Source organism: Sebastes fasciatus, chromosome 13, assembly GCF_043250625.1.
Source record: "Sebastes fasciatus isolate fSebFas1 chromosome 13, fSebFas1.pri, whole genome shotgun sequence".
Taxonomy (NCBI): domain Eukaryota; kingdom Metazoa; phylum Chordata; class Actinopteri; order Perciformes; family Sebastidae; genus Sebastes; species Sebastes fasciatus.
The window spans coordinates 8,551,621-8,572,878 of record NC_133807.1 but is presented as its reverse complement, the minus strand read 5'-3'; the positions used below and the strand labels follow the sequence as shown (position 1 = coordinate 8,572,878).

The 21,258-nt window shown below is 40.8% G+C and overlaps 2 protein-coding genes across 3 annotated transcripts in view; both read left to right on the top strand.

The window, feature by feature from the left end:
* The first annotated feature begins 1,442 nt into the window (after nt 1–1,442).
* Nucleotides 1,443–12,215, top strand: atf7ip2 (activating transcription factor 7 interacting protein 2). 2 transcript variants are annotated; one of them, XM_074655257.1, is made up of 13 exons: nt 1,443–1,637; nt 2,939–3,016; nt 3,652–3,909; nt 5,499–5,571; nt 5,723–5,854; nt 6,381–6,449; nt 6,639–6,672; nt 6,763–6,818; nt 7,077–7,122; nt 8,138–8,217; nt 8,388–8,549; nt 8,652–8,839; nt 11,837–12,215. In XM_074655257.1, the coding sequence occupies exons 3-13, from the start codon at nt 3,683–3,685 to the stop codon at nt 12,066–12,068; spliced, it is 1,299 nt and encodes a 432-aa protein (XP_074511358.1). In that variant the 5' UTR covers nt 1,443–1,637; nt 2,939–3,016; nt 3,652–3,682; the 3' UTR covers nt 12,069–12,215. The 2 variants fall into 2 exon arrangements, with proteins under 2 accessions (XP_074511358.1, XP_074511359.1); XM_074655258.1 differs by lacking the exon at nt 3,652–3,909.
* A 6,566-nt stretch (nt 12,216–18,781) lies between these two features.
* LOC141781522 (uncharacterized) overlaps nt 18,782–21,258 on the top strand; it is a 28,805-nt gene continuing 26,328 nt past the window's right edge. Inside the window, exons 1-4 of the mRNA XM_074657346.1 lie at nt 18,782–19,675; nt 20,149–20,461; nt 20,588–20,640; nt 20,819–21,055. Coding sequence (XP_074513447.1) covers nt 20,181–20,461; nt 20,588–20,640; nt 20,819–21,055 — 571 coding nt within the window. The 5' untranslated portion in view covers nt 18,782–19,675; nt 20,149–20,180. The remainder of the gene's footprint in view (nt 19,676–20,148; nt 20,462–20,587; nt 20,641–20,818; nt 21,056–21,258) is intronic.

The window sequence follows — 21,258 nt, the reverse complement described above, 5'->3', positions numbered from 1 at the left end:
TTATACACTGTTAGTGCCTGCTTGCCCTCATCCCCACACCTCCACTTGTCTGCGGTAAGCAATATTTCACTCTTCCATGCTGCCGTGCGAGATGACTTTCTTTATTTTCAGTGTTCAAAAGATAAAAATAATCTAGCAGAAGAAATAGTCTATCTGACAATAGTCTATCTGACAACTTGCTTCAATTGTAATGAGGAAGTTTACTATTTATGTCACCCATGAGGCTATCCTTGATCTCTGAGCTTGTTTTGTTTGTATTTTTGTCATGTTACTGTTGAATTGCTGTGAAAGTAACCAGTGATGTGCCAAGATATTTGGACTATAAAATTAAAAATTAAAAACACGCACTTTCACACATTTGGAGTTAACAATCAAAAAAACTGTCACCGTTGTACTGATTTCACACAGCTACGGACAAAATGATAGCAAAACAAGCATATTGCACCACACGGTTCTTAAGAGACACAGGATTGGTGGGTAGAATTTAAGAGTAGCAGTGATGTATAAAATGACATGATGTTAACACACTCCAGTCCAGTAGGTGGCGGTATGCAGCTTAAAGTTGGTTGTGATGCGCCAGAAACTGAGAGAACACCGTTATTGCATCTGACAGTTTTTCAGCACTCACAAGCATAGGATCTGGTAGATCATCAGTCAGAACGGATTTAATTAATGAAATATTTCTCATTATGTATAGGATGGAAATAAAAGGCACAGGTACACGATTCATATGGGTTCCTGCTCATGTTGGTGTGGAAGGAAATGAGCAGGAAGACATTCTGGCCAAACAAACACTAAGAATTAAGAATATAGAATTACAAATTCCATTAAGTAAAGCTGAGGCTAAACCATTCATCAAGAAATATGCACAAAAAGTATGGCAGGAGTACTGGGATGATCAGGAAACTGGAAGGCATATGTACAATATACAGAAACATGTTGGAGCAGGGAGAAAGGTGGGCTGGAAAAGAAGGGAAGAAAATATCATCACTCGACTGAGAATCGGACATACAGGTCTTAATCAAACATTATATCGAATAGGCAAACACCCAACTGGGAAATGTACACACTGTAACCAGCCAGAAACTGTTGAACACGTACTGATACACTGCAGTAATTACACTATCCAGAGGAATCACCTTTTTCAGACACTAAGGAAGGCAAAACATCACGACTTTTCAGTGTCAGGTCTATTGGGGAATAAAGCAGATAATATATACAGTGAAATTATTCAGTTTTTGAGAAAAACTGATTTAGTTAAAAGAATCTAGAGTTTTCATTATCATTTTTTATTTTTTTATTTTATTTATTTATTTTTTTTAATTTTTTGTTTTTAGTTCTATTTTGTTTCTGCACAATCTTCTGTTCCACACTCCAGTCCAGATGGTGGCGGTAATGCACCTCTAAGATGGTTTGCCAACCGCCAATAAACACCAAAGAAGAAGAAGCAGCAGCAGCAGCAGCAGCATAACATTGCACTGCACTCACAAATTATATTATATCCAATTTGAAGTCTTTTGACCGTAGAAGCTGTTTCAGTAGGTGTCTTGTACAGCAACGCCACATAGTGAACTAGTTATTAGTTTAGTAGCTCTTTGCTAGAGAGAGGAATAAAGTGCTAAACACTTCAGCTACAGGTAAGCTAACCCTCTTATCAGCAGTGAGCATGTTTTGCAAACTAACCCATTGTTCTCCCCAAACAAACAACTACTTTACCTCCTAGTTGTTGTTCTCCACTTCACAAAACAACGCTGTCAACATCAACAGAGAGTAAAATGTGATGGTAAAGTGGTTGTTAGCCTGCACAGATAACAGTGTTTCCAGTTATTGACTGATGACTGTGGAAATATATCTTTATGTCAAAGTAGTGTTAAAGTGTGTTGAATTTGGATAAGAATAGGGGTGACTGGGGTGTAACAACTTAACAATGTTAATACCAACAGAACACGTAAAGCTGCAGTAGGTAGAAATGGAGCAAATATGATATAAAAACAAAACATATTTATATCCTGACAGTAGTGCATGAGATGGGTAATCTGGAAAACAAAAATCATGTGTCTCTGTGTCCTCCGGTGCTCCTAATGGTATCTGCAAGATTTCACAGACCGGAGGAAAACAACCAATCAGAGCCGAGCTGGAGCCTTGCCGTCTCTGAGCAGCTGTCAATCACTCGCCACACTTGTTACTGTAATGCCTATTTCACACCTCGAATGTTTTCAGAAAAATTTTGTACTGTTTAGCTGTAAAATGAGTGAGTTTGTGAACCGGCAGCCACGTTGAGATCAGTTGAGGAAATACCAAGCGCCGCCCTCCAGCCGGAGAAAACGTTCTCATTTTACAGCTAAACAGTGCACTACAAGATGTTTCTGAAAACATTTGAGGAGAGAAATAGGCATTACAGTAACAGAATATGGATTCATGTTTGATCAGCGCTGCCTAATGACCGTTTGATCGGAGTTCACGAGTGATTGACAGCTGCTTCTGTTGAATGAACAGCCCAGATATCAGCCAGATATGTGGCAGTGGTTTAACCGGGCAGAGGGCAGTGAATGTGCTTGTGTGACTATAGGAAAACGATAGATGGGGAAACATTTTTAATTTTTATTCAGGAATATAAATTCTCAACTGTATTCCGGCTTCGGACATCTTCAATGACGTCATTGGTCTGAAATGATACGCGCTTCGATACACGCTTCGATACGCGCTTCACAGAAAACTTCCTGAATCACTCGACACACGCTCCGAAGCCTCGGCACAGCTGTTAACATCACTACTAGATTTTCTAAAGCCTGAAAACAGAGCCACGAGGAGGTGCAGAAGTCTAGCTATCTCTCAGAATGCTTGAATTACAATATGCCGAAAGATGATACCAAAAAGATTCTGCCTACTCCAGGTTTAATCTAAATGTGTACATTTCTTTCTGTGTTTCTGTTGACAGAGCAATTTGCAGCATCAGCGAAGACGTTAAGTACTTCATTACAGCACAGAGCGGCAAAGAGGAACATAGACAACAGAGGTGAGACAAATAACCAATATGGCAACAAATCACACTATGGCCTTTTAAAGCCTCGTGGACTCATTGATAGAAACTTGGAACACAATAACTTCTATGCAGGGGTAAAGGTGAATTGTTTGTTTACTTAAGACATTTAACTCTGAACTGTTGCACTCTCTGAAAGTCAAGCCTCTGTTCAGTTTGAGTAATAGCATGCATTATGTCCTTCATGTTGTTTGTGTCAATGAGGCTAAAACTCAAAGCATTTTGATATGCTGTTTGTTATACAGAGAATATATTTGTAAAACTAATGTAAACCCCAATGCAGTGAATATATTTTAGTAAAAATATCTCAATTTGAATGGTTACTTTTACCTCTTTTGTTACACAGATATCTGAACAGTAGAAGCCTCTTACAATATACAGTAGCATATATTACAACATTGTGTGTACCCTGATATTGTTATTATGGGCAACATATTGTACAGTAATAACATTGCATCACATCATAGAGTTACTCAGCTCTGAGTAAGAGTCCAATAATGTAGGAGTGAAACGAAATTAAAAGGCTGTTATTGCCAGGTGACGGACTGATGAATGTCGGCCTTGTACATTCTCTTGACGCTCCCCAACTCAACAAAACCGTCTGCATGCAGCTTTTGTCTTGACAGTACACTGCAGTAAAATATGGCAGATGCTCAAGATCAAACTCACAGTCGCAAGGGCAATAAAAGACCAGCAAGGAAGGTAAACCCTTCCACCAAACCCAAGAGGCGCAGACCTTCCTCTCAGACACTAACAGACCGCATAAGGGTTCGAGTGGACATTGGAAATACATTTAAAAGGTGGCGTGCGCTGAAAGCGGCAAATGGATTGAAATCTGATGCAGAAGTGGCCCTGAATCTGCTGGATGCGTGAGTTAACCCTCCCAACAGCTTCATGATTGCAGATCAGCTTCATACATGTTTGCAGCTTGCCAGTTTGCTTAATTCAAAGTGCTTTACTAATAATATGATCTACACGCATACAGCTGCTTTTGTTTGTCCAGCGTCCGTGTGCCCTGCTGCTCATTTTGTTACTAGCTGGACGAGTCAAGCAATATGGTTGCGGAGTTGCATAAAAGATGGATCTGATGGGAAGGATCATGTGATCCTCTGAAAGTATCGTGTGAAGCTGAAATTTGCCGGCAGGAGAAAAAGTGTCCTTCAACCCAAATTGTTGCGGACGATCGCATCACTTCACATTTTTTATGCAGTATTTTGAAATGAACTTAATAACTGGCTTGTAGATCGCACAGTCGTTTCTGAGTCTGAGGCTCAGGACGTGCAGTGAAGTGTCTAAAGAAAATTCTAAATGTACTCCGTTACCAGCTTTGCTTTGTTGCTGATCTCTGCGGAAGTTTCTCATTGTTTTTTTTTTTTTTTTTTTACTGCTTCAAATGTTTGTTGCTCCAGCACATTTTTCTTCTTGGCACTCAGTGCTTGTTCAACTTAATGAAACCTGTGTTGTGATGCTTTCGCAAATGGCTTGTCAAGATTGAAATGCACACTTTGCTTTGCTGTTTTCTCTCGCAGCCTATACTACATTGAATACTCTTGTTATCGCACCACATTTTGCCACTTCTCTTTACAGCAGGTTATACAAAGTGTATTTATATGATGCTTCAAGGTATATTTCTCATACATTATATTTGTCTCATATAGTGTGATATTACTGGGCTTATACATGTGTTTTACTTAGTGTTGTGCTTCAGGCTTATACTTCTGATTTCAGCGTGTGAAAATGAAATGATGTGAAATGCGATGCCTACAGCACGCTGGTTCTGTTTGGAACAGCTTTAATGTGACTTTGATCATAATGCACAACAATATCAGTAGAAGTATTATACTTCTAGACATTAAAGCGAGGGTAGGCAGAACGTTTTGGGCATCATTGGGCAAAAATGTCATAATAACCTTCCAGCGTATTGTAAATCAAGTGCTCTGAGAGAAAACTAGAGTTCTGCACCTCCTCATGGCTCTGTTTTCAGGCTTTAGAAAATCTAGCCCATGGTGGGAGACTTCATAGGTCATTTCAGAGAGAGAGAGAGAGTTCCTAACATGAATCAATACTCTGTTACTGTAATGCCTATTTCTCACCTCAAATGTTTTTCAGAAACATCTTGTAGTGTCCTGTTTATCTGGAAAATGAGAAGGTTTGCTCCGGTTAATGGGCGGTGCTTGGTATTTCTTTAACTGATCTCAACAAGGCTGCCGGTTCACAAACTTTCTCATTTCACAGCTAAACGGTACACTACAAGATGTTTCTGGAGCACCGGAGAACACAGAGTCACATGATTTTTTTTTTCAGATTACCTGTCTCATGCACTACTGTCAGGATATAAATAACTTTTTTTTTTTATCATATTTGCTCCATTTCTAACTACTGCAAACAAACGTTATCAACTGAATACCTACAGTAGTAAATCTTGACATTCTGTGTTTGTCTGTCTGTATGCATGCAGAATGAAGAGGTTACCCTCCAGGTCAGCTTCCCCTGGAGACAGTGATAAAAAGATGAAGTTCTCCCAATCTGAGGTAAGAGACAACATTGTGCGATTATTAAACGTATACTTTTTCTGTGCATGGTTACATTCTGTAAATGCATATACCGGATTATAACTATAATCTGCAGTTACTGAATGCAGCTCTTCCATATGATTGCGTATATGTGTGTGTGGTTCCACAGGTCGAAATGTTGATCGAACAGGAGGTTCACACTGCGTTGAAAAAGAAAGAAAGCAAGCTGCAGGGTTTGATAGGAACTATTCAACAGCTGGATCGTGCAGTAGACTATGGAAACTCCATGAAAAAACTGGAGGTTGGTGGAAGTAGTGTGGTACACATTTTGAACTAATTCTGCATGGAATTGACAAGGTTTCAACTCTACGGGAAGTTTGGGATCGTCAGAGTTAGGTAGTGGGGGTCTAATGCTTTAATTTACTTTTTTCTTTCTGCTAAATTCTGCTAGTATAAACGCATGGCTTTTTCTTTGTTCTTTCCTTTTGTTTTTTTTCTCCTTTTTGTCTTTTCTTACTTAATTTCTTCATTCCTTAATTTCATCAAGCCATTTTAAAATCAGTCTTTTTCCTTTTTATTCCGCCTCGGCCCTTTCTAAATTTAACAGCTGCGGTTTAATCTTTTAAGCATCCATTCTTCACCATTAAATCCACTTGAATTGTACACAGATGCCTACCATCCACATTTTTGTTATTCTGCCATTTCTTATCTCTTTAAAACAAAAGAACCAAACATGAATCTATTGTGCGTATGTCTCAAAGCCGAATTGGCGATAACAAATACCGTAAACCCATTAAATCTCTACAGAATGTTCCTCTCTTTCTCAGGCTCGGATTAACACGGTAACCAAGAGGACGGAAGAAGTTATTGCCTACATGACGAAGACACAGAAAAAGGTTTTTTACTCGTGCAGTTAAATTTTTTTTAAATATACAGTATGTTCAAACACAAAGCAGTGAAAAAAATCTTAATATAATCTTTTTGTCCGGTTTGTATGGTAACTTATAGTAGAAAATGTGATGATAGATGCACTGAATAATAATATTTGAGACGTAAACACAACAAACTCTCGGTTTGCCTTTCAGAGCCCAAACTCTGAAGTGGAAAACACGTCACAGTGTAAGAGCCCAGCAAAGCGTACGTTTCGCTAATGAACATTTGCATTTGTGGGTTCCATGAGTATTCATTCTATGCAATTTTATTTTTCAGTTAACAAAAAGAGCATGGAGTGCGTGGACAAGAGCGGAGAGCTCTCTAAAATTATGGTAAATATGCAGTTATTTATCTTGGAATAACCCGTTAAATACATCTTACAAATGTCTCCTTGTTTAATCAGCAAAAAAAATAATCACACAGGTCAGTGTTGATTGTAGTTTAGACAATAGTTATTAAAAAGAGTAGAGGCTTTTATGGCCATGTATGGCCAAAATTGGTTATTAGGCTATTTAATGTTGTGGCTTACGCTGTTTTGAGTAAAATAAAAATGGGGTAAACTTTGAAGTTGATCAATCCTTTCTGTCCAGGAAACAACAAAAAAGGCACTAAATGAGATCCGTGCTGATAATAACGGTAAGATGATTATTATGGCTATCAATCAATTAAAATATTGAATCACTTTCACATGATGGTCCATAGTTAATCATGATTAATCGAAAATGAATCGCAAACTTTTTATCTGTTCAAAATGTACCTTAAAGGGAGATTTGTCAAGTATTTAATACTCTTTATCAACATAGGAGTGGGCAAATATGTTTCCTTTATGCAAATGTAGGTATATATTTATTATTGTAAATCAATTAACAACACAAAACAATGACAAATATTGTCCAGAAACCCTCACAGGTACTGCATTTAGCATAACAAATATGCTCAAATCACAACATGGCAAACTGCAGCCCAACAGGCAACAACAGCTGTCAGTGTGTCAGTGTGCTGACTTGACTATGATTTGCCCCAAAACTGCATGTGATTATCATAAAGTGGGCATGTCTGTAAAGGGGAGACTCGTGGGTACCCATAGAACCCATTTTCATTCACATATCTTGAGGTCAGAGCTCAAGCGACCCCTTTAAAAATGGCCATGCCAGCTTTTCCTCACCAAAATTGAATGTAAGTTTGGAGCGTTATTTAGCCTCCTTTGCAACAAGCTAGTATGACATGGTTGGTACCAATGAATTATTTAGGTCTTGTAGTTTCATATGATGCCAGTCTTCACTCTGGCTTTAAAACTGAGCCCACTACAACCTAAAAATTGCACGTTGTGATAATGCATTACAGAAATTAGTGGCGTTACAACAAATTTGCGTTAACACGTTATCATCACGTTAACTTTGACAACCCTATTGATTATATAAATATATAAACAAGCTGATGTTTGAATAGCTCAAGTTTAAACTATCTAATGTAGGTTCTGGTAACATTATTTTGCCACACAGTGAGGAAAAACTGACACGATAAGCTGTTATAATGACCCAAATTAAATAATATGAGTCAGTGAGTACATGAATTAATAACCATATCCTTTTGTCCTACTCTTTCCTGTCCCTTCCTCTGTTACTCATCACTGCACATAATCCGTGTTAAGCTTTGAAGGCTGCCATAGCCGATTTAAGTGAGGAGCTGCCTCCTCCGGTTCTTACCCCATATGGCTCTCCTGACTGTAAGGTACGATGCGTCATTATTTGATACACTTTTCAAAACATGCCATGCATAAATATGTTATGTGTAGCTAATAACAAAAAAAAAACCTACATCGGTTAGAGTTTATTCTCAGTGTTTACGTGTATATTGTGTCGTGCCTTCATTTACTCACATTGTTATGTTGTGTTATTCAGGAACTTCTCCGGTTCATAAAGAAAGAGCCACAAGATACAGAGGAAATACAGAACAACGTTGAGGAGTCCAAGCAGTGTGAGGAACCAGGGGCTAGGAGGGTGAAAGTAGAATGTGTCTCTCCTGGCAATATCAACACTCCCACGCACACAGAATCAAAGCAGGTAATACGCGCACTCTAACACTGACCCACAGTAGTAATTCACTTGACTGTTTGCAACACATTTTAATCTTCACTGCCTTCCCCTCCTTTTTCTGACCCTAAGGACGAGCTCTTGTTTCCTCCTCTCCCCTTCCATCCCTTCCCCTCCACCCTGAGCATGGAGGCGGCGTCATACACCATCCCCCAGAGACCAGAGGTACAAATGGCTCTCATCAGGAACCCCGCTGGCCTCTCTGTGCTCTGGGACGTGGTGGAGAAAGACCCCTCTGCACCACCCATGGATAGTTACGGGTGAGATATAATGTGTTGAGTAGGCAGGTTTCATCCTTGCTAGCCACTGGATAAAATCACCCTTCTGAACCTTGAACCAGACTGTTGTTATACACTAGGACTGTCAAAGTCAATGCGATAACGCGTTAGCACAAATTCGTATTAACGCCACTAATTTCTTGAACGCATTATTGTAACTTGCGATTTTTCGGTTGTAGCGGGCTCAGTTTTCAAGCTAGGGTGACGATACTGGCATCATATGAAACTAGAAAACCTAAAGAATCCATTGGTTTCATACTAGCTTGTCGCAAAGGATGATAAATAGCGCTCCAAACTTGCACTACATTTTGGAGAGGAAAAACTGGCATGGCCATTTTCAAAGGGGTCCCTTGACCTTTGACCTCAAGATATGTGAATGAAAATGGGTTCTATGGGTACCCACGAGTCTCCCCTTTACAGACATGCCCACTTTATGATAATCACATGCAGTTTGGGGCAAGTCATAGTCAAGTCAGCACACTGACACACTGACAGCTGTTGTTGCCTGTTGGGCTGCAGTTTGCCATGTTATGATATGAGCATATTTTTTATGCTAAATGCAGTACCTGTGAGGGTTTCTGGACAACTTTTGTCATTGTTTTGTGTTGTTAATTGATTTCCAATAATAAATATATACATATATTTTCATAAAGCAGCATATTTTCCCACTCCCGTGTTGAAGAGTATTAAATACTTGACAAATTTCCCTTTAAGGTACATTTTGAACAGATGAAAAATGTGTGATTAATTTGCGATTAATCAAGGTTCAATATTTAAATTTTTTGACAGCCCTAATATTTACCTTTTTAAGGGACTGCCTCTTTCACTGAATTCGTCTCATTCCAGTGGCTCCTCCAAATGCTGCTGTGAAATGCATCACCACAATGACGTCTTTAAATGTCTGACCGAAAGTCCAAAACCCAGACGTATTCAGTTTTGCGATTATACATGGCAAAAAAAAGCATCAAACCCTGCCATTTGAGAAGCTTAAAACTGAGAATGTGTAGCATTTTTTTCCCACAGTTTTGTCATGAAAAAGGACTGAAGAGGGTAATTGATTATTAAAAGCATTGCAGATTGTTTTGTGTCGATCGACTAATCGATATATCGACTAATCGTTTCGGCGTTAGACAGCGATATCTGAGGCAAGCAGTGCGCCAGATGGTGACATCTGGCATATTAGAATTAGATCTATATATATTGCCATCATTGCTCTGCCTCTGAGATAGGGGTGTCATGATTTGACTTTTGATTTTAAGGTCACAATTCGATTTTTGATTTATTGAACATTTTCTTTTCTATGCCACTATTCTGTCGTGATCCACAAAGATCATTGGTTTTATGCCCTGACAACTGTCATTTACATTTTCAAATTCTTCTTTAAAAAGAAGGCTACATGGTAAGTAGGATATATCCACCTTATTTCTTTTGGAATGTCCCACACTAAGGCCATATGGTCTCATTTAAATAATGTATTCAAAATGTAATAACAATAACTTATTTTACCAGTAGTGCTATTTTAATTGTGTTTTTTCCCCCCTTAAAAACATCTAGGCCTAAAAAAGACAAAGGAATTGTTAGCTTTCACCAAAATTCGCTTTTTAAAAAAGTAAATAAAAGACACTCACTCACACACACACACACACACACACACACTAAAGACCCTCTCTGACGGGGAACGTTGCGATAGAGAGAGAGGTATTTCTTGGCCAGCTTACAGTGAATGTGCGTTAGCATGTTGGATGTTTCCATTCACATACCCTAAAATGGTGGTTGCAACGCTGACACAGACCGTCCTCGTCTCGAGGCCCAGACACACCAGACCGACATCAAAGAACTAGCGGCGATGAAGGCCGACCATTGCGTCGCCTAACGTCGCCTTTGTCTCGATCGACAAGTTGCACTTGAACACACCGCAAAGTCTACAGCCAACGGCCAGTTAGCAAGTACGTTCTGTGCCTGTGTGAGATGAAATAACTCCTCACCAGCAGGTGATGTTAGCCTGAATTCGTCATTCAAAAAAGGGAACCCGAAAGACCTAGGACTGTGGACATACAAGCCGTTGCTATGATACGTACATGAAACAAAGTGGCCTTTGCCAACTATCCTCTTGACTTTACTCGTTTGCTTGCTTTCTTCACTTCCTTTTCTCTCTCGTGCACTGAGTCGTTTAAGCTGAACAACCAATCGGAGTGATTTCTCTCACCGACGGGCTCCGCCGGCGATTCAAAGTGCTGAATCGGCCAAAAAACCTCAGACACATGCAGACCAGAGCCGACGGTGCGGGACACACCGCAAAAACTAGGCCGACAGACGCTCACCGACGGCCCCAAACTGTCCGACGGCCGACCGTCGGCTTGGTGTGTCAGGGCCTTCATACACAACTCTCTCCGTTTTTGTTTTAACTGACAGAGAACCAGCAGGCGGGTCGTCCAACTCCGACGTTTTCATTTCCGCTCGCAATCTTTTAATATAGGATGCTATGAGAAAATGATTCCACTAATGTTACCTGCTTTTAGCAGGTGTTTTAGGGGCTGCTGCCGTCTTCTGCAACTCACAGTGCCATACACTTCTCCCACTTGGCTGCTTGACTCGGGAGCTCAGGAACGCGGTGGTGGTTCTATACTGTAATTACCCAAGTTGAAATGAAAATCAATTTTCATTTTTAAGCATCGCCCTACACCATATCATATCAAACTGATTTATTACACAGCTCTATTCACCAGTCAATTGGGAACAAATTGTTAATCACAAAAACAAAAACAAGAGCCACTAGATGGCAGACGGGTACTTTACAAAAACAGCTTGAGTATCCTCACCTGCAGAAAGCCACCAGATTCTGTTAATTTCATTCATTCATTCGTTTACGACAATATGTCCTGCCATATTTGTCGTGTTACCTTCACTTGTCCGTTTTAGTCTTTTTTTAGTTGCTCACTTCTTACGCATCCTTGTTTTCTCTCTCCGCCCACGCTGCAGCGTCTTCATGACTGTGGAGAAGGTGAAGGGTAGCAACGTCTTCCCAGATTGGACTACCCTCGGTGAGGTGAAGGCCATCCCTCTGCCCATGTGTGCGATGATCAACAAGTACAAGCCTGGGCATAAGGTGTGTGTCGCTGTGTTGGGCAAGGACACGTTTGGCCGGTTCGGACCTTACAGTAAAGTTGTAACCGCAGCCATACCTGAAAAGACGACACAAGTGGCTACTTAAAGAGGGATTTCCCCACTTTTCACATGAACAAAACTATTTTCAAGTGCCTCAAGGTTGATAACAAGGAGAGCATCGGGAGGATACTGATTCCTTTTTTTTGGTTGTCTTTGGAGGCAATGTTACCTACATAATTTTTTAAGTTTTTGAGCCATAATTAAACAGTTAATTGTGAGTTATCATTTCACTTTGAAAAAATTAGATATCACAAAATTTTAGTAATAAATAAATGTTGAATTTTTTAATGAGCTAATAAAGTTTAAACATATGTTCGCCTTGATAATTTTGTTGTTTGTAAATTTTGAAGTTTTATTTTAATTTTTTAATTTCTTGCTTCTCTGTTTCATATAATGATTTGAATGCTTTGGATTATTTGGCTGCTGGTCAGACTAAAGCCATATACACCACCAACCTATAATATCTCACGGAGGATGCTAATGTTGTATTTAAATATGTGATATCCCTAATACCTAATGTGATGTAATAAATATGGCGATGCCAGTGAATACACTGTAATACCATAATCTCTGTGACGTGTTTTTGTTTGTCGTCACATAATTCACGACTCACACCTGACGTACAATGATTGATTGGAAATTTGAAGCTTATTTCTCTGCTGAAATTCGGCTCTCATCAGATGCAACCTTTGAACAAATGATTTGTGATTTGTGACCCTAAACTGTAACAATTATGGAAGCAAGCATGAATTTGAATTTGCACAGTAACACGGATCAACCCACAAGCGGCCGATAGAGGGAGGTGTCGGCTTTGCACCAGTTAAATACAGCTGAGGCTGATGAAGTACAGCTGCTTTCTTTCAGGTAACACCATTGCCTTTCCTCTGTGACGCCATACTTTGCATTCTTTACACAGAATGCATTTCCTTTCAGTTCGCATGTACACACTAAGCTATGATTGTGCTGCTCCAGATGTTTCCTTTTCCTGCTTGATAGAGCTCTGCTTTCTTGCCAGCTGGCAGCAGTCAACGGTCTCCTCACTCTCTCGCTCTGCTGCGAGGTCTTACATTCAGTACGTGTAAGTGAAGAAGACAGGATACAATCCCCATCAGTCACAATAGAGGCTTGGAATACTCCGTCAAAATTGGGTAGACTTGTGAGCCCGACTTGCAGACCTGGCTCGACCTTAAAAGACCGGTTCACCCACATAGTGGTATCCAGCCTTATATCTGCCATTTCCTCTACAAGATGACCTCTAAATAATGACGATTAGCATCCAGTCAGCATATGATGTATTTATATGCATACATACAGACAGTATATGTATAATGTATTTAATCATTTTTTTTTATTTTCTTATGAAGCCAGGTTTGGTCCTCTATAGTTTTGGATCTCATTGAATGTCTGTTGCTGACCATGTACCGAGGGGCCTGTCCTATTGGCACAAGTTGACCTTCAAGGGTCCCAGACCCGCCTGTGATCCTGAACTGGATAAGCAGGTATAGTAAAAACACATGATAACGCATACGAGAAAACATAAGAGGAATACAGACAAGAGACTACAAGCCTGTTTTTAAATGCAAGTTTTCGTTGAGTGAGATCCAGTTAGTTTTGCGGCTCCAGAGATTCCATAGACCGCAAACCTCCCAGCTTGATCCCCTGGACCAGTAACAGGACCAATGAGACAGCCGGATGAACAATCTGCCTTGCGGTAGGTGCCACAGTCACCCGAATACCAGCTTGAACACACATATACTGTATGTAAAGGGCACATCCCAACTGACTGGACCCTTTCCAGACCAATCTAACTCTGACCTGATCTGATTTAAGTCTTGATACGGGCCTGATCAGATCCTGGGCCAGTATCATCAGTTAAGTTCAACTTAGTCACGCTCTCTTTGGGTTACCTGGCTTCACTGAGCCTTAACATTGGTGATCCTGAATAACCAAGCTGGTTAATTATGGCTCAGTTAACTCTGGGTTTCCCATCCAGCTACGAGCACGCTCATGTGAAAGAGGCGGAGTAGTTCATTACAAGCGATATCAGCCCAACCACAAATGGAGTACTTGATATGACATGAGATGAAACGGTAATATCTGCAGGAAAATTTGGATAGAGCGACATCAAAAAAGTGATATTCAATAAGGTGAAATTTATTCAATATAATCACATAAGTAGAATAGAATAAGAAGCTGTAGAAACAATTGAAATCATTTCCCAATATTAAGTGTGTTAATTATGTCTTCAATGCAGATTGAGTACTTTTTACTTTTTTGTCTTATGATGAACAAACTATTATAAATATGTGATGAACATAAATTTCCACCGATGACGGTCATTGATTGGGCTGTTGGCAGGTTTTGATCTATTCCTCTGAAGTTAACCTAGTAGGTTAGCCCTGCAGCATAGACCCATAGACTGTATATAAGAAGTGGACGCACAGTAGTCACCATGACGTCACCCATTGGTTTGTGGACTTCCGTTTGGAGCCTCGAGTTCGGGACTTTTGGCTGTCGCCATGTTGGATATTTGCAACCAGAAGTGACACGAGAGGGTGGAGCTAAGTACAACCGAACGCTGAATAAGACATTTTGAGGCCAAAAGGGTTCTAATTAACTTTCACGAACTGAGACGAAAACACGGACAACTCGACAACTAGCGACCTGTCAATCACAAGGTAGCCACGCCCTAAAGCATCCCCTGCTTTATGGTCTATTTGACTCTAAATGGGACCATAATTTACTAAATGAACATCATGCTGTATTGAAGAAGACTTGAAACTAGCGATTGAGACCATAAACTCATGTTTACAATGTTTACTGAGGTAATAAATCAAGTGAGAAGTAGGCTCATTTTCTCATAGACTGCTATACAATCGGACTTCTTTTTGTAACCAGAGGAGTCGCCCCCTGCTGGCTGTTAGAAAGAATGCAGGTTTAAGGCACTTCCGCATTGGCTTCACTTTTCAGACCCGTAGGTAGCCTAATGACTGAAAACTCAACAGAAAGACAATAAGCAATAATGTTTATGTTTCTCCTGGGACACATTTTTTAATTTCCCCTCTTTTGTAAATGTGATGCAAAACCAGTGGGCAAAAACCTCAAGATGGTGACGGCCAAAATGCTGAACTCGAGGCTTCAAAACAGCAGTCCACAAACCAATGGGTGACGTCACTGTGACTACGTCCACTTCTTATATACAGTCTATGTGCAAAGCTAACATGTATAGTTGACTGACTTGTGTTGTGTTTGTGGTTATTACACCAAATACAGTCACTCCTCCAGACATAGAGTGAGGTGTACTTACTCAGGAGTGGCTTACATTAGTCTTACCTGCATTATTCTTCAGAGCACATAGACTTTAGAGTTATTCTCTCTCCCACAGGCCGGAATATGTGTATAATGCATGTATAGATGGCAACATATTTAACCATTTAGGCTCATAGGTTTCAAAGAAGGTCTGCTGTTGTGCTTGTGCTGTTGGTCAGGCACAGTTTGATATTATGCTGTGTATGAAGGAGTGGGAGTGCGACTGTAAAGGGAGTCATTAGACCCACATTGAATGCCTGTTCCCAGCATCAGCAATAGTCTGTGTGTACGTGTGTGTCTCCCCTCGACCAGCAGGACCCAATGGGGAAGCACAGCAGAGTGATGGGCCTCCTAAGACCACTTAAAAACACAAGCCCGCAATCACACTGACACACTCATACGGGCACACACAGTGGCCTAATTAGAGCTGACAGCAGAGGAGAGAGAGCTTATGAAAAAGAGGGCGAGGAAAAAAAAGATGGTGCAGGGAAGCCAGATAGAAAAAGCAGAGGTGGAGCAGAGAGAGTGATTAGGGAGCAAATGCGTTCTTTAAAGTTTTAAAGTGAAGTGTTGGCAGAATGGTGACCTGCTTCCTGAGTCCCTTCCGTCCTGTAAAATGGATGATGTGTATGGAATTACCCCCTTTCATAAATGTGTGCTTGAAGACACAGGTCAACTTGTCATCTTAATTTTGTGAGGGGGGATAGTAAATAAGACGCTTCCTGCCTCTGTCTGTCCCTTGGTGATGAAGGTCGATATTGCCGGTGTACCCGTCTGTGCCTCAACGGCGCGCTTGTGCCATTGAGAGCTGATATGTTGGCTCATGCCGTTCAACCCTACAGGCTTTGCTCAAAGGCATGGCCACTATTCTGGTGACTAGCAGATATAAATGGAAACTGTTCAGGCTAACTCTGCTTAAATTTGCAGGTGTATTTAGATCTTTCTAGGCGGAACGCTGTCCTGCCCTGCCCTGCCATTTTGACGACCACTAAGCTTAAAACAGTTACGTTAAGTTAGCTGGCCCGTCTGCCTGCCTTTGTCATGGATGTATAAAGCTGAATTCGTACTTTCCGCGTCCGTGTATCCGTTAGGGTCCATGTGACCTCAATTTTGTCATCAGATGGCGTACGCGTAGGCTCTGTGTGGAAGTCCGTGCACCGGCAGTTTGTTGTGACCACGCAGACTTGTCTCCGACGATCTACCGCACATGTGTGGAACGAGTCCTCCATGCGGACAGTATAAACAGAGCTACCACTCGCCCGTGGTGTCTGCACGTGTCCGTGAACGCCTCCGTTGGGAGTATAACCAAGGCTTAAAGAGAACTGGATACAGCGTTGGAGGCAGGGCCCCGTTCATTCCTATGAAAGTTGCTCAGTGGCGCATGAAGCCAAAAAAGATAGACTGCCCAGTAGGAAATTACCCGGATCTTCCGGCGATCTTCCGCATTCATGGGGCCCATAGAGAAAGTGCACTAGCATTTCCTTTAACCCCACCTCCCAACCGCCCAGTCTTTGCTCGCTCACATGAACAACAGTTCATTATATTTAGGGAAATAACTCTGGATTCGACTATTAGTGAATTTTACAACTTTTAGGACCTACTGATTTAAATAAAGGCTGTGTAAGGCAATTTCTATTTCGCAATGTAAGTCTTTGGGAAAAAGTCTTTCTGGGCCCAATGGCATCACATGACGGACACGGAAGTTGTAATTCCACAGTTTGGCCACTATGAAAATTGGCTTCAAAGCCCGGCGCTCTTCTTCTCTTCTCTGCACAAACAGCAGCTGCTCACACACCTCTTGAATCGGGTTGTTGGTTGCAATGCAGGTTGCGGTGACAGATTGGTTGAAATTGTATGTATTGTGTTTTGTGTGTAAAATTAGCGTTTCGTAGACGATTTGGCAACTTGGATGACGTCAGGCAAACATAGAAAACTTATGGATCAGTGTATGAAGATTATTCATAATAAAGTTTGAGGGCCATGCGAATTACGGGAGTTTCCCGGGAGAAACAACAAAACGGAAGGCCGCTGGGAGATGGCCTTGAAATACGAGAGAAACCCTGGAAAAACAGCAGTGTTGGCGGGTATGAATCCCACATTTGTGGCCTGAGGAACCTGTAAGGAGACCATGTAGAGAATCAGGGGTAACTGCACAGAGCAATGCCAGCAGCATTTCAAAACCTTAATCTAATGACATTGCGTCTAAAGTTGAGCCAGGTTCAGTTTTTTTGCTGGACAACCCTGCATTGTTGCAAAATATTTCAGGAATGAGAGTCATCATTGTTTGTACACAGTCTCAATGAAAAGTTCCATGCAGTCAGCAGCACACCACTCTCATGCTTACAGTACAGCTCACAACCCACCTGTATTATACAGGGGGACATTTTTTTAAATATTTTTCCTGATACCAACGGTTGATAAGCAGCTAATATGAGCAATAGGTTTTATGTAAGTTGTCATTTTCTTGGTCATCTTTTGGTTATATCAGTACCCTGACTAATGTTCTCATAGTTTCACTTTACCGCTACAAAATCTATTTGCAATGAACTCCTAAAAGCAGTTGACTGCGGCAGTGATAATTTATTGGACAGTAGATGTGTCATAGTACAAATGTGATATTATAGTCTTTTTATTGGTCCAAAGGGCAAAATACTTTTTATAGGCACTTGTAAATCCACTATTAGATGATGGCCTGATTTTTCTTCCTGCCTCCGTTAAAATCTGCTTATCGGAACAAAAATAAGACACACAACATAATTTTAAATGCACATGAACGATATAGCATTATAACTATACAGTATATGACAGCAGAGTTGCTAAGATCCTCAACTTGAAGCCAAAAGGACAGCTAACATTAAAGGGGACATATTATGAAAACTTTGCTTTTTCAGTGCTTGTGACACACATCACGCGATCATGCGAGAATCACGGGATAACATCACACGGAAATCCATCTTGTCAGGCTCCAAGTAATGCATTTGTGTTCAGCAAGCCAGATCACGGATCAATCAGGGTCCTGTAAGGAGCTACAAGTATGGCTTAGGTGTGTGACACCATAGTGTGAGACAACCGAGACGACACGGAGAGGCGACGGTTTGTTCTAAACAATAATGGCGCTCCTGAAGAGGTTAGCGTAGATGCTGCAATAGCTTCAGTTATATCGGAACTGGAGATTATTTCTACATTGAAAGAAGAGCAAAGAACGGCACTGAAGGCTTTTCTCGATGGAAAAGATGTTTTCACTCTTCTCCTGACTGGCTTCGGTAACAGTTTGATTGACAGATGATTCATCCAATCACCTACCAAGTATTTTTTTTGAAGTGCCTGCCCTTTTCCAAACAGTTTCCAATTCTCAGTTGGTTCTGTGTAACAAACCATCTGGCGGGTGAGGTTATACTTAGAGTGCCTACCAACCCACAAACTGTGAAATAAGACAACCCACTCAGTTTTTTTTGCGGGCTGCGGATCAGAAAACGTGATTCAACAAACCATTCAGATTTGGCTCCCCTTCCTATACATCAGACCTGGCAATACGTCATCCAGAGTAGGCTCTCATCACCTTTTAGGGGTAAAACCTAGACCTAATTCACAGGTTTGTTTTCAGTGAAATGCCATGTAAAGCCAGTCAAGTTGTCAGTGTGGACTCAAGTAAAGAGCTATGCATGCTTTTTAGGGTAATGGAGTGTTGCTGTTACTGTCTGTTCTTGTATATTTATTAGTATAGCAGTGCCATCCTTTCTCTGTTTGAGTAATTTCTCTGTTTAGACCATACACAACACTGTGTTTAAGTGAGCCACAAAATCCCTACCCCAAAATGCAGCCCGGTACAGTGAACTTCTGGCTAATTATTAACAAAGGAAAGCTGCCAACTGCCCGGCTTTAATGTATGATGTTTGTGTCAGACTGTGGGTCAATGTGCAATAAGTTTTCACACAAAAAGATAGACACATGAAACAGCCCCAAATGGATTTGGAGGCTGCTGTACTATGCGCTGCGTTCAAACTGTGCAGTGTTTAATTTTAAAGACAAGACATGTTTTTGAGTTTCGGTGCAGGAAATGAGAAATTTCCTTCCCTCTCTCTCTTTTCTTGTCCCTCCCAAACACACACACACACACACACATACACACACACACACACACACACACACACACACGCACACGCACACGCACACGCACACGCACACGCACACGCACACGCACACACAAACATAAACATTAATCTGGGTCCACCCACCAGATGTTGGGCTTCCTCTAGCTGATAAAAGTTTTCTCATGTAATGTTGTTCACAAGTACACCGGCAGACATGCAACACGGTCTCATTTCCTGCAGCAGCTAACCACAGGTAAGACAACACTTTTGAATGTATCTGTGCCTGTTTGTGAATGTGTGTGTGTGTGTGTGTGGGGGGGGGGAATAGATATTTTATTACAAATGAATAGTCCAGTCAAATATCTTACATAGTGTTTTGGTAAAATCAAAAGCATCAAGAGTTGTTTTAGAGTTGTGAAGAATAAAAATATAGACCAAACAAACATTGTTTTCACTTTAAACATAGTTTGTTAATGTGTGCCTGCAGAAAACACTTTAAAAATGTTAATTTCTAGTTAAACTAAAACTGTTACAACTCTGCTATCTACGATCATGACTCATGACTATGATCCAGTGTGCATCAAATTAATAATTTACACAAGATAGATGCAGATCAGATGTTTTTTTACTTTCATTTTCACGATCTAAGGACAGCAATGTTTGTAGCGGAGCATGGTATGTGTCCAAAGAAAACTTGCTGACATTTAAATACTTTCCAAATGACAGATTCACTGAGCCGACACTGAAGAAACAACATCATGGGGAGCCAATGCTCTGCACTCAGGAGGGGTAAAATAGAGGAAGATGAGTGTGACACACCTCACAAAATAAGAAAGAAAGATGAGGTTTCCACCACAGTGAGTAGAGAAAAGTCTCCCCTCCTCCATAGAAGGCGATCTCTGCAGGAGGAGGGAGGAGCCGGGAAGGAGGAGGAGACTTTAGAGAGGCAAGAAGAAGAAACTTCCTCTGAAAAACTGGAATGTGAGACAAGCAGCGCTCCGGCACATGAATACACTGTCGTTGAAGTTAACCCCTCAAAGTGAGGCTCACATTAACACTAAAACAGTATTAATATATGTATATACAGTAAATAACAGCTACTTCTAATACTAATAGTTATATGCATTGTTAACTGTTAACTCATGTTGTTTTTGTCATTTGTAAGTGCTTGCCTCTCTGAAACACATGATCCTGCTTCAGCCGACACAGAGGAGAAAGGTGAGTTCAAGTCAATAGTGTCATGAGCAAATCTTGATTTTGGTGATCATAAAATGACAATCACAAAAAATATGCACATGTTTTAGAGGCCATTTTATTCTGCTGCATGCTTGTAACAGGTACCTGTGTCAAAAATGTGATGACATGCGCAATCGTGTGTTTGTTATCTTTTTAAAAGAAGCTGCCTGGGTGGACGAGAACAGGGCTGATCTCGTTTGGAATGTAAATTCAGTGATGAAAATAGCTGATGAGATGCTCCAGCTGAAGATAATGCATCAAGAGATGTACGACAACATCGAGGCTGCCATTACCAACAAGGACAAGATGAGGAAGCTCTTCAAGACCCTCACGTCTCCAAAAGCCAAATCGGACTTCTTTAGAATCCTCCATAAATGGCAGCCAGATTACTGTGGAAGTACGTGAAGTCTTTTTGATAAGTTGACATCTGTTGAGGTCTTTGTCTAAAACATAATGATACTACAATGTTTATAATGGTTAGTGTTGTAATAAACCGACTTGTGCAAACTGTAGACTGCATATATAGACGCATCTCCACTTCCTCCCACTGTACAAAAGTGAAGCCAAAATATCCCGGATACGGGAGCTGCCGTCTTGAGA

Bases quoted from the DNA above. Each gene is read 5' to 3' on its own strand.
- atf7ip2 (XM_074655257.1), top strand. From the start codon at position 3,683: ATGGCAGATGCTCAAGATCAAACTCACAGTCGCAAGGGCAATAAAAGA. The intron at 3,910-5,498 runs GTGAGTTAACCC...GTATGCATGCAG, and splicing joins GCCCTGAATCTGCTGGATGC to AATGAAGAGGTTACCCTCCA. The intron at 8,218-8,387 runs GTACGATGCGTC...TGTGTTATTCAG, and splicing joins ATGGCTCTCCTGACTGTAAG to GAACTTCTCCGGTTCATAAA.